We start from the raw sequence: 12,745 nt of genomic DNA, 5'->3' as shown, positions 1-12,745 counted from the left end.
TATATATATATATATTTAATGTATTTTTTCGATTTTTTAACAAATTGTTCACTTCACGATGGAAAATTATTAAAACTACTAAAACTACTTTGTTCGCAGATATATTGAACATCTGGATTAACAAAATTAACAAGATGTAATCAACTCGCTAAAGAACAAAGTCGTTGAAATATATTTAATGTATTTTTTCGATTTTTTAACAAATTGTTCACTTCACGATGGAAAATTAATAATTTAATTAAAACTACTTTGTTCGCAGATATATTGAACATCTGGATTAACAAAATTAACAAGATGTAATCAACTCGCTAAAGAACAATTAATCCGAAGTCGTTGAATCGATATTGCATTTCTTACGTGATTTCCAACTGGCGAGTGGACTTTTTCCATTCACCCTGGCTTTCGCGATGTGATCTGTCATCCCGATAGTTTCGCAGGATCGCTCGTTCCAATATCTTATAGAGCGCTGCCCAATCCTCGACCTGCAGCCATTTGTTAGTGGTGACCTTCTGCTTCTCGATCTCCACCGTTTTTTCCTGCACAGTGACCACGGCGGTTGCCAAACAATCGTCCGAAGCCTGTGAACACACATACATCGTTATAAAAGAATATACACTCGATACAAATTGCCGTATCGTTACGCAAAATTAATGATAGATATTCCGTGCTGCGTCAACAGTATATTCCCGATATCTCGATTATCAAAATAATTGTCATAATAATAGTACAGTATTTTAATATTATAAATTATAATACATCTGTCGATTTTCTGTAACAAATACATATGCTCCCATCATTCGTTGCGGCAGGCGATTTTTCAATGATCGAAGATATCGATAAGTATCGCTAATACAGAGTACATTATAAAGAATATCGTCGCTAATTCATCGTTCCCTCTTCACAGATGTTGCACGCATTCTCGTGCGAATTCGTACGCGCGGCGATGGAGTGCGCGCGCGCGCACGTTTGACAGCCAGCTGTTGACAGCTGTTGCACGCGGTACCTTGATCACTTCCAGATATTGGCCGTCCCGGAACATATTCGCGCTCAGTACGTTGGATGGTGCGAGGATGCGACGGCACGATTGCCGAGCATCCGCGGGAGCCTTCTCTTCCGTCCTTCCGAAGGGATCGTGCAGTGCCGTGTCGTGTCTCGATCGATGTCTTACCGCGTGTCTCTCGAACCGAATGGGGAACCGAACGAGCTGATGTCGCACGCGACTCCGCTCGCTTCTCGGCGCACGCTCCGGACAGCGGCGCGGAATTGGAGCGCGAGTCCGATCTCGCGCGCGTGAAGTCACATCTTTTTTTACGATCGAGTTTTCGACATAATAATACGTAATATACAACGTAATAATAAATCGACGTCCGATTGACTGAAGCGCTTCCTTTTTTTAGTGGGTTCTTAATATTTAATTTTTTGCTATAAAACGAAAGTGACAATAATATATAGCTATTAGAAGGTTTAACATACCACAAATATGTTAATTATAATAACAAGTTATTTAAAGTATATATAGTCTGTAAGTAAATATAAGAGTTTCTTGAAAGATGAGATCAGTGCTCGTCTCGCGTGTCAAGTTATAAGCCTTTTCAGGTTTTTTGAGCCGCTCGCTGACGTGTGAATGGGATAGAATTATAATCCTGAGGGAAGAAAAGATGGTTTAGGCCCATAAACAAGTCTCTTTCGATTATTTTAAGAATGTACACATCACTTCGGCATTCGGCAAGTGATTACATAATTATATATTACATTCGTTTTTCTCAAGCCTATTCTTTTTTTAGCTGCACTTTTCTGAAGCTTTTTTATCTTTTTTCTTTTCTTTGTGAGATTTCTGAATACATTATTTCATTTTAAGTGCAAACGGTATTGTGTATGTACAGTGTCATCAGCTAACAGAAATCTTTAATTTCGTATAAATTTTGATATGCTCAGATATGATATGAGATAGTAAATGTTTATTTATAACCAGCATTTATAAAAAAGTTTCGGCTATAATAATGTTCAATTTAAAAAAGGTCGATGGGACGCGATACTCATCGTAATAGTAAACGTGGCCGAACGATCGTGATCAGTGTGTACAAATATTTTTGATTCAACCGCAGAGGACACATTACGAACGACATTCCTTGATAAGATCGAGTCAATTATGACGCGCGAAAAAATACCTACAATTTTCGAACGTTTTCAGATTTTTATGGAGGACGAAATGGGACCGGGCAAGGTATATATGACACCTTTCTAACCTCTCCCCTCTGCGCTGTCATATGATTGCCACTTACTTGCTTTTTCTCTTTCCAGCTGATTACCTATGGGATCGCTAGCTCCGGTTTATTCGTTGCTCTATACAGGATTAGACCTGTAAGTATAAACTATTTCTCTCTCTCCCCTGTACTCACTATCGCCAGTGTCTTGTCTTACGAATCTCACACTTGCTTTCTATCGGTATTTTTCAGTTCGCAAAATTTAAGAAACCGTCCGATGTCCCATCTCATTTCTTGCAATCACGAGTTCCACTCCAAGGCACTGTAATGCGTGTGGAACCGAGTCATGGTGCTCTACTAATGGTCAATCATCAACCCTTATTGCCTTTTCTTAATTTTAATAATAATTATTTACCTGTAAAAATCAGTGGCGTTAACATTACGGGTAATGGTATGTATCAAATCGATTATGATCTATAGCTGCTATCGAGAAGTAATATGTTAATCTTCTAGGTATAAGTTGGTTGCAATGTGTAGTCAGTGGAAAACATATAACATTTATACCTATAGTCAAAGAAAAGCAATATCTGGAATGTATAGTTGCAATGTCACAGAAAGATCAAGTAAGAGAAGCCAAAATATTTTTACATAGATATGTATATATGTTGAGTATATATAATATTTATACTCAACTGATTATGCATCCTCACATTATTTCTGCAAACAGGACTCGTTGAAGATTGGCGAGGAGTTAATCAAATTAGGCCTAGGTACAATACATGAACCTTGGATAAAGTTAAAGGATAAACCTATACTAGCATACAAAAAATCTTTAACAAGTGCACAAAAGTGGGCAGTACTTAGAAGAAATGGATATTGGTATTTTATTAAACAGCCAACAGTTCTGTGGAAAGTGCAAATGTTTTTAATTGATAAAATGAAGATGTTGTTACCTACTTACATAGTAAGATGGCTTGATCTTTAAAAGTATTGGCTTTTGATAATAAATGTATATATATATTTTTTATCATAGGTATATATTTCAATAGCTCACATTTCAATTTTCTTCAAAAGAATATTGTGTGTATACTTAAGGTTTTTTTTTTTATAATAAAAATTATTTTAATAATTTTCAACGTGTTTCATTAAGAGGATGTTCATATTAACATTCAGATAAAACATAAGTTTATAGATTCCAGTAAAAATAAATTTTTACATCTCTTTTTAAATTTTCTGCCTCGAGCTCTCTTTTTGAATATCACAATTTGTTTCATACAAATTTGATAAAAATTTGTTTTTATTTATATAATTTTGCTAAACTATAGAATTCTTATAATTATCATACATTTCACACCTGACACCATATAACATATATAATAAAGTTATTATAATTCATATTTGCCATCCCACACACACAACTTAACAAAAATATTCATTATCAGTCCTTTATCATATATCAGTATCATTCCGAGATTTATTCAGTTATGCATAACTTACATAAATTGTGTTCTTGTGAATATTTTCGATATATTGTAAATGAAGATATAAAAATAATAAGCATAAACTTAATTCAAGATTGTTTATTGCACAAATAGAAATGCAAAATAAAACTTAGATAATTTAATATATTATTAACTCTTTCTTATAGATTTATGTTACTGGTTTAATTATTTTAATATAATCCTAATATTCGAGTCTGAAATTGAAAGACGAAAGATAGAAGTAATGCTCACAAAGCAACTAACGCCGCGAAAAAAAAAAGAACAAAAAACAAAACAAAGACAAAAATAATTCTTTTCATATATTATTATAAGAATCTGGGAATACACAATCCAGATATATAAATGAAAATTAATATATACTATGAAATTAGTATATATCGTCGAAAATATAAGAAAATATGTCAGAGCAATACTTTCAACTTTATATCTATACATCACTCTTTAACATGTAAGAATTTTTTAAACTTTTATTCTTATAATCATTTAATAAAGCTGTTAAATCTTCCAGTGTATTGTTGCGTTATTTCATTCCATTATGGAATGCACACAAGATAAATAATTGTTGATAGTACAATCGGAAAAATGGAATGATTCCACATAAAGTAAATCTAAAAAAAAGTACAACAAAATGTATTTATATTTGTTTTAAAAAAATTGAGTTGAAAAATTGGAAAATTATTAAAAATCTTTTATATCTTAATATTTTCTTTATTTGAATGTTAGACTTGTATGATTTTTATTGATCTCATTAATTCAACAGCGGATTTCTTTCTTTTTATCAACAGAATATATATATATGTGTGTGTGCAAATGAAAATAGAATACACTACTTGAAAAAATGATAATCTTAATATATTTTGTAATATATGTAACCTTAACTTTTATTTATATGATTTTGTATATATACGAATTAACATCCTAATATGTAATATGTAAATTGAATAATTTATGTTGCAATGCAATTAAAAATTATGGTATCACAAAAAAGTGTGACAAAGATAGTTTTGATTTCCTTAAAAACAGAATCTCGTATGTAAAACAAATTCTTACAAGTAAATTATTTTTCAATATAAAATTATTAAGATAATTATCTTTCCGATTGTATTATTGATAATCGATCATCTTGTACATACATAATTAATCGTACATGACTTGGATATAATATAACAACAAATTTGATATAATTGTATTTAAAACAAATTACTATGAAAAATCGATATAATCTATAACCATGAACTTATTTTGCATTGAAATATCTGAAAAATGGAATGTACCTTTTCAACAAGTATTGATGGTATCACAATGCATCATCGTTTATTTATTCTTTTATTAGAGATCGTCTCTTGGACGTTTTGCTTCTACCGGTTTACTCTTCTCAGGAAGTGATTTCTGTACTTTTTCTTTAATCTTTCCAGATTTAATATTTTTCTTTCCAACATCCTCATTTTTATTATCTGTTTCGGATTTCGCATTCGGCGAATTTGATTTCGTATTAAGTTTTGCGTCGCTAACTGTTTCTGTACTCTTCTTCTTTACTTCAGCATTCGCAGATGTCGAAGTTGGTTTAACATCCGACGATTTTGCATTATTATTGCGCGTAGTAGTAGGTTTATGTACTTTAGGAGTTGAGGATGGTTTTGACATGGTAGTTGGCTTAGATGTTGTCGGAGCATCGATTGATTTAGGCGTTGTCGTAGGAGTGGGAGTTGGTTTAGATGTAGTTGGTGCAAATGTTGATATCGTATCTCGCTTCGCTCTTTCTGACTTTACATTCGAAGCGGCAGCATTCTCACTTCTTGTACAAGAAGATTGCTTTTCATTGTTAGCTAGGTCAGGGAAAGCTTGTTTTAACGGAACTCTTGCGAGGTAATTTCGCCATGGACTGGCAAACCATACAAAGCCATTATGTATAAAAGCTTCACTAATACCACTGATTGTGTTATCGTCCGAAAAAAGGACTTCCATAATATTACCCAATGCATCTATTCTCAATACAAAACTTTTGTCAATATTATTAAATAGATTTCCCATGATATGATATGATCCAATTGCATGCAAAGCTTTCTCCGTAAAGATACTGGGATAAATATCATGCAACAGTTTAAATGGTAATTCCATCATCAATAACAATCGCACAATCATTTTTCTTAAATATGGATGTGGTGCAAGAGTGGTACTAAGTTGAGGATGCTCAGAGTCTATAATAACAATTGTAGTCACGAGGAAACCACCTTGACCATCACTATGAAGATTGTCTGGTGAACCTGGCAAGCCCTCGATGAAGATCTCATGCTGACCTGCTTTTGGTCCTTTCAAATGGTACTTTATGATACGGCATGCTAGCGTTTCTGCCACAAGTATGAAACTTTCGTCGTCACTTAGTATAACTCCGTTTGCAAATGCAAGATTTTCCAGCAATACTTCGTTCTTCTTTTTAGCTGCATTATAATGTATAAGCCTGTATAAATATATATATGTTTATATATATATATAACTAAAATATAACTGTAATATAATAAGAATAATAGAAGAATACAAGTGAGCCTAATCGCAAGTTTTAATTGCCGAAAATCAAATTAGCCGAATTCATAAAATGTGCTCTATCTCCCTCCTTATTTTATCCCCGTCCTTATCTTATTTTTTTACACAAGCCGCCGGCAATATTTATAGCTTTGTGAAAGTAAACAATTTGTTTCGATTATAGGAGACAATGACTAATCTCGGACAAAGACGGAAAAAATTGTATATATATATGCATCTACACAACCTACATATACAAGAGAAAAATTAAGAGAAAAATAATATTGTGTGCGGGTGTGTGTATATATATATTTTGTATATACGTAATATAAAATAATTCTTATTTTAATAATTCTTATTTTATATTATATCTATTTTTTCGTTACCTCCCCGATGGATTTGCAAAAAACGACTGCACTATGTCGTAAAGAGCGAAGTCTGTACTGCTAACAGTCCAATAAAGATCTCCATTCTCCGTTATATCTATACTATTAGGAAATAATGGAAATTTCCCGTCGATCGGTTTAGAAATGTTCACTATGTTTTTGTACTCTCCAGTTGCAACATTTACTTTGAAAATTCCATAATAAGCATCTATTACGTATAAATTGCCCTTCTTATCAAATTTCAATCCTAATGGTCTGCCACATTTGTGCTCTTGCCATATGCCATCTGTAAGGTTTGTGGAAGAATATTATTAACTATTATTTTAATATATAAATAATTATATTAATTATACCAAAATTATTTATATATATTAATATGTTACTTTACAATTATGTTACATTAATTAATACTGACATCTCAAATATTAGTTCTTAATAATCCTCTAATTATTATCGTAATAATTATTATCGTCCTCGAATTATTGTCATAATATTGTAACAGAAACTATTATCAACATATATTATAATGTTCACCTAAAAATTTTTAAATAGATACAAAATTTGTCTTTGTGACATATTATGAAATAAGTATAAGATTAAAAACCAATATTAAAGATAATGTATAAAATAAAATACTTTAGAATTGATTCTAATATATAACAAGCTCTTTTTCTTTACAACAATATTCAAATTACAAAATGTTTGATTAGTCTTTTCAGATGTACAGTTATATAGAATAAATAAAGAATAAAATAGCTGTGGATGAACGTAAACGCATTAATCCGTTTCTTGCTTTTATAAGTGTAAACAATGACCATAAACAATAGCAGATTCATCGGTATCGCTAATAAAAATTAAGTTGTAAAAGATGCCAAGAAGTTCACGACATACAGAAAAGTTTTGTTCAAACTATAATATTTTCAATTCTTTTTCAAAACTTTGGATTTACATTATTTTGGTAAATAAAAATTGTGTTAAAATTTTGAAATAAGATTATTTATGTATTGATCATATTATTCTATATGTAACTTACAGATTTATGTTAATTCTTTTGTTAAATAATAATCGTGTTAATTTTTTAAAATAATGTTTATGTTGATCATATTTTTTTATCTCTAACTTATGTTTGAAACATTTTTAAGACTTTTCTAATAAATCATAATTTCTAATTAATAAATGCAGAATTTATTAAATTTACTTCTTATTTTCTTTATATATATATATATTTTATAGATAATTTGATTTGAAAGAATTGATTTGAAAAAAAAATTTGAAAAGAACTGGAACCGTAACCGAAAAAAACCGGCACTAACGGAACCATAAATATAAGTACTTTTATATAAGAAAATAAATATAGTAAATATTTTCAATAATAAATATATTATATACACATTTGTCGAACTTTTTTAGAAGAATCGCGCAGAATATTCTCTAATATTGCTTATGAACACTATATTAAATGAATTATACATGCATAATCTTTAATGTTTATCGAGTTAATCTTTGATACTTGTTTATCACTTCATCTATTTTTTTCTCATTCCAGTAAAATAGAAGGTTAAAGAGATAGACAAAGTTCAAGTATATAAATAAAGTTATTAATGTTAATTCATGATCGAGAGAAACTATTTATTATCAAGTATATATGTAATTTAACGCAATTTATCGATTTATTTCAATATTGATCGTGAATCCACTTTGAAAAATTTTGTTACGAGAATTTAGTAATATGCTTACAAAATAATGTATCGGCCGATACTTGATTGTCACGATATATAATCAGTTTATTAATACATTAATCGTCATGAGATTAATTTACTTGTCAACAAGATATCGTTCGTGTTTATATATATATTCCATTTTTCTCTTTTAAACTTATACTAAATATTTCATTCAATTTAAGATACATCTTTAATTAAAAAAAAAAATAATAAATTTTATCCAATTTAAAATATACTTATCAATATATTTATATAGATTAGAGATTATAGAAAATATTCTCTCTCTATCTCTCTCATACTCTCTTTCTCTAGTAATGATGATGGTACATCTATGTAATGAACCGTACATGATTTAAACTTGGCCGAGAAATCTGTCCGATTTATCGATAATATCGAACGGTAAATCGCCTGTGTGTGTATATATCTATTCTTACACACACAACTCACCGCACTTTTTGCCAAATTTGGCAACCGGTACAAAGTCGTCCTCCTCGATCCTCAGAATGTAACCGTCGTAAACGCCGGTGTAGAGTTGACCGTTGTAGACAGCCAACGCTTCCGGACCGAGAAATTTGCCTTCGAACAGCCTTTGGGCATTGCTCAATCGATTCTTCGGGCCTAGTTTAGGGTCTACATCGCGCGGTTCCACAAAACTGTAAAGAGCCCGAGGATCAAGAACGGTAAGAAGGCCAGAAACGGCTGATGAGCTGTCCGCGATCCGCGCAGCTGGATACGTGTGGACAACACAGTGTTAATATATATTGAATATAAAATATAATATATACCTGTACTCCCGGAATTCCGTGTCCGGTGGTAAACCGGGAATAAATGTGATGACAGCCAAAAAGAGGCCGATGTAGATGACGGCGGTGCCGGCCGACTTCAGATAACCCATCTCGCTGATGAGCGTTTCTAGGATAATTACACCGTTTCTTCGTCCTCGAGTATCGAAGGCAGCGGAGAAGAAAGTTCGATAAACAGGTCAGAGTCCAGAGAGGCGCGTGTAATATTGCCCTTCAATGACAATATAATACTCTCGTTGTTTTATTCCCTCTTGACCCAATTTCGTTTTTTATCTTCCGCGTGACACTGTTATGAAATATTTGTCGTGAAATAACTGCGTTTTGAAAAGTTGTTTCCGAAAAACTCCGTGGAAAGCATCGACGTTGTCAACGGCCCGCTGTCCTTGACAATGGCTCCGCGAGGATTGAGAAAACTGACTGGATTCAACGATAGACGTTCCAAGCGTCTCTGCGATGCGCGAATAACGGCATTCGGATATATAATGGCGATAGGTAATATCCATCTTTTATTCGTGATATCTATGCGTGAATCATGACACGAAGGTGACTGCTGCAATAGACCGCGTAACGCCATTTATTTCAAAATCGCAACTCATCCAATGTTTAGCGATATCATCGGCCGAAATGCACGATGCACAAGCCATTTGTCAGCAGCAACGCGCATCGTCATGTAATATGAGATTTCTTCAGACGGATAGCCTCTTGTAAAGCAAGGAAAAGTAAAATCAATCACGTATATATAGTATAGATAATACAATATCAATACAATTTTTTTACAGGTTTATGATTATTTGATTCTCGATGTATATGCTATGCAATGTTTTATGTAATTATGCAAATTTGTCTGAACGTGATTATAAAGTAATGTGATTTAAACGATCCTGCGTAATATCGAACAATACTACACGCGCCTCTGACCCCTGACCACTGTTTATCAAACTTTCTTTCTTATCCCACTGCCTTATCATACGAAGTTTGTACAGTTATTGCACGAAGTTAGAGTGCACGCGTCGCATCTAGATATTCGTGCATCATGACTAATGAACAGGGACCCGGACCGAAACAAAATTATTAGGGTTCGGTTTCGGTTATAGTTTAATAAAATATTTAATATAAATGTTCCGGTTTCAGTTTTGGTTCCTTGATAAATAAAGGAAGCCCGAACCGTTTAAATTTTTTTCGGTTACGGTTCCAGTTCTTTTCAAATTATTGTTTTTCTAACTTTTTTCTAATATATATATTTTATAGATAATTTGATTTGAAAGAATTGATTTGAAAAAAAAATTTGAAAAGAGGGCTTACCGTAACCGAAAAAAACCGGCACTAACGGAACCATAACCAGACCATTAAATTATTTTCAGTTTACAGTTCTTTTCGATACCTTTTTAGTTTATTGTTTTTTATTCATTATTTCTTCCATTTTTGACTTTTTGAAAATTTTATTTTCATCAGGTTTATTATTTTCTGATGACACCCAGCTAAGAAAACGACAAAATTAGTAATGTAAAATATTTTATGGAAATAAAATACAAGCGGTTCCTTGATAAATAAAGGAAGCCCGAACCGTTTAAATTTTTTTCGGTTACGGTTCCAGTTCTTTTCAAATTATTGTTTTTCTAACTTTTTTCTAATAAATCATAATTTCTAATTACCAATCACAATCAAGTATGAGGAGAATACTCGACTGTGATTAGTCAATTTCTTAAAGCTTAGGGCTTTAATCACCTATTGTAGACCGGCACTTATAAATTTAATAGAATTTCAATACGGTTTACGCGTTTCGATTCTATTAAAAAAGCGGTCATGGAACGGTTATCGATTCTGCTTCCGGTTCAATCCGGGTTGCTAATGAATAATTAAAAGTTTCAAAACTGTATATTTTTTTTCGTGCTTGTCAATTTAATACATACTATATATACACAGAACCTTTGCTTCTTAATCATATGCTTATTCATTCAGATGAAGACGGGTCGAACAGTTAGCTTTAAATCATGATCAAAGAAATCAACATTTATTATCTCCGAAAAAAAATCGGAATGTATAATGAACATGTTAAAATTTTCTTACATTAATTATTTTGTCCAATAACATTATTTTTGCGATACATCTGATATATTTGTCCATTATTTGTTCGTCAAGCGTATGGTATGTATACAGATGATTACGCGCATGCGTAACTTTCCTTGGCGGCCCAGTTCAGGCAACTTATCGGCCAAAATTACTGTCTGTGAAATAAGTGTATATTTTAGTATTCTAAATACACAGTTTTCTTATATATTTCGGTACTTTTAAAAATTATCTACAATTATGATAATATGAACGATTAATCGGTAAATTCTTGTAATTCATATCACGCTCGTTCAGAAATCTTATGCATATGGCGACAAAAGAAATCGAATCATATGATCATAGGTGTAACGAACTCCACTGACTTTTGAATCGAGTTAAATCAAAGTATCGTTGCGTGAAATTATTCATGTCATAACTGGAAAAGAACTCCAATTATGACCCTTCACACTTTTGACATGTTGACATTCTGCGATTTAAGCATCTTTTATCATGTAAAGTCATTTGACATACATACATGCAAAGATACTTTTTATAACATTTGTTTATGTTTCTTTCTCAGACTATAAAGAGAACCGACTGGCGTATAGGCAAATTCTACATAGAAACCTAATCAGCCATATAGAAGAAGAAAAAGAAGACTATAAAGAGAGAGATTCTTATTAGAGCGAGAGTTTACAAATATGAAATAATACATATCATGTGTGAAAACACAACTGTATATTCAGAAATGGGTAGGTGTGTTTTAGCTGCACTTCATTATATTGAAGATGACTTTGTTTGGTTGTTTATGATGTTATCGATCTTGAATTTAGATGACCTAGAACAACAGTGCGAAGATGCATTGTTTGAAGTCTGTGATGCTCGGGAAAGATACCCACTGCAATGCGCAAAAGAACTGGAAAATTGCATCAAACTTACTAATGAGATATCTGTAGGTATTATTTGTTGAACTATTATTATTATATCGTATTTTTTATTTTGACATTATCAGTGTATTTTGTTGCAGATGGCCAAGGTTCTTGTAAAGCCAATAAAAATTCCAGATTTGCAGTCTTTTACAAACAAACAATCAACAATGTTTGAAAAAAATCTTTCCGAAGCGACTGAACTGCTAAAAACACAAGAACATAAATTGCAAGTAATGATAGACAAGATTGAAAACTTGACAGCTGTTTTAGATCAGATTAAAAGGGACAAGTTATGCAATATAAATAAATTATTGTGGCAATAAATATATTTTTCAACTATAACATTATCATTTGAATTCTCACAATTCTGATATATGTATACCATAAAATAATATTGCATATTCCAGTTTGCAAAGTCGTTGTCGCACATTTGTTTACTGCATACACAATTATAATGTATTATGTAAATATAAATAAAAAAAATGATTTTTTAAATTTATAATGCATATTTATATAATGATCCTATCTCTATTAAACGTTTTATCAATAAACTTTGCATTTTGCAAAATATCCAACCATTAGTCTCTGACAGTAATAGAGCATAGACACAGAAAATATATTAAATAATTAT

General features: G+C 31.7%; 4 protein-coding genes across 10 annotated transcripts in view; 2 read left to right on the top strand and 2 right to left on the bottom strand.

Annotated features, from left to right (window-relative positions):
- The window catches only part of LOC115234280, a 22,085-nt gene extending 20,914 nt beyond the window's left edge, over window positions 1–1,171 (bottom strand). For both annotated transcript variants that reach the window (XM_029805232.1, XM_029805231.1), the window contains exons 1-2: window positions 1,004–1,171; window positions 358–578 (exon numbers count right to left, since the gene is read on the bottom strand). In XM_029805232.1, coding sequence (XP_029661092.1) covers window positions 358–578; window positions 1,004–1,039 — 257 coding nt within the window. In that variant the 5' untranslated portion in view covers window positions 1,040–1,171. The remainder of the gene's footprint in view (window positions 1–357; window positions 579–1,003) is intronic.
- Window positions 1,172–1,260: 89 nt separating this feature from the next.
- LOC115234283 lies at window positions 1,261–3,975 on the top strand. 2 transcript variants are annotated; one of them, XM_029805237.1, is made up of 7 exons: window positions 1,261–1,396; window positions 1,597–1,725; window positions 2,019–2,224; window positions 2,302–2,361; window positions 2,457–2,655; window positions 2,718–2,827; window positions 2,932–3,975. In XM_029805237.1, exons 3-7 carry the CDS (start codon window positions 2,150–2,152, stop codon window positions 3,187–3,189), a joined length of 702 nt encoding a protein of 233 aa, XP_029661097.1. In that variant the 5' UTR covers window positions 1,261–1,396; window positions 1,597–1,725; window positions 2,019–2,149; the 3' UTR covers window positions 3,190–3,975. The 2 variants fall into 2 exon arrangements, with proteins under 2 accessions (XP_029661097.1, XP_029661096.1); XM_029805236.1 differs by having other exon boundaries at window positions 1,392–1,522.
- Window positions 3,301–9,627, bottom strand: LOC115234276 (adipocyte plasma membrane-associated protein). The gene is made up of 4 exons (XM_029805228.1): window positions 9,119–9,627; window positions 8,781–8,986; window positions 6,613–6,898; window positions 3,301–6,164 (listed from the first exon to the last, which is right to left on the bottom strand). The coding sequence occupies exons 1-4, from the start codon at window positions 9,226–9,228 to the stop codon at window positions 5,036–5,038; spliced, it is 1,731 nt and encodes a 576-aa protein (XP_029661088.1). The 5' UTR covers window positions 9,229–9,627; the 3' UTR covers window positions 3,301–5,035.
- LOC115234285 lies at window positions 8,893–12,613 on the top strand. 5 transcript variants are annotated; one of them, XM_029805241.1, is made up of 4 exons: window positions 8,893–9,013; window positions 11,766–11,937; window positions 12,019–12,137; window positions 12,213–12,613. In XM_029805241.1, exons 2-4 carry the CDS (start codon window positions 11,904–11,906, stop codon window positions 12,435–12,437), a joined length of 378 nt encoding a protein of 125 aa, XP_029661101.1. In that variant the 5' UTR covers window positions 8,893–9,013; window positions 11,766–11,903; the 3' UTR covers window positions 12,438–12,613. The 5 variants fall into 5 exon arrangements, with proteins under 5 accessions (XP_029661101.1, XP_029661103.1, XP_029661102.1 ...); XM_029805243.1 differs by lacking the exon at window positions 8,893–9,013 and adding an exon at window positions 9,492–9,628; XM_029805242.1 differs by lacking the exon at window positions 8,893–9,013 and adding an exon at window positions 11,281–11,418.
- Window positions 12,614–12,745: the final 132 nt, after the last annotated feature.

This window comes from Formica exsecta, unplaced genomic scaffold (assembly GCF_003651465.1).
Source record: "Formica exsecta isolate Colony F162 unplaced genomic scaffold, ASM365146v1 scaffold2, whole genome shotgun sequence".
Taxonomy (NCBI): Eukaryota; Metazoa; Arthropoda; class Insecta; order Hymenoptera; family Formicidae; genus Formica; species Formica exsecta.
The sequence above is the reverse complement of the archived record's forward strand: the minus strand, read 5'-3'. Positions and strand labels throughout refer to the sequence as shown.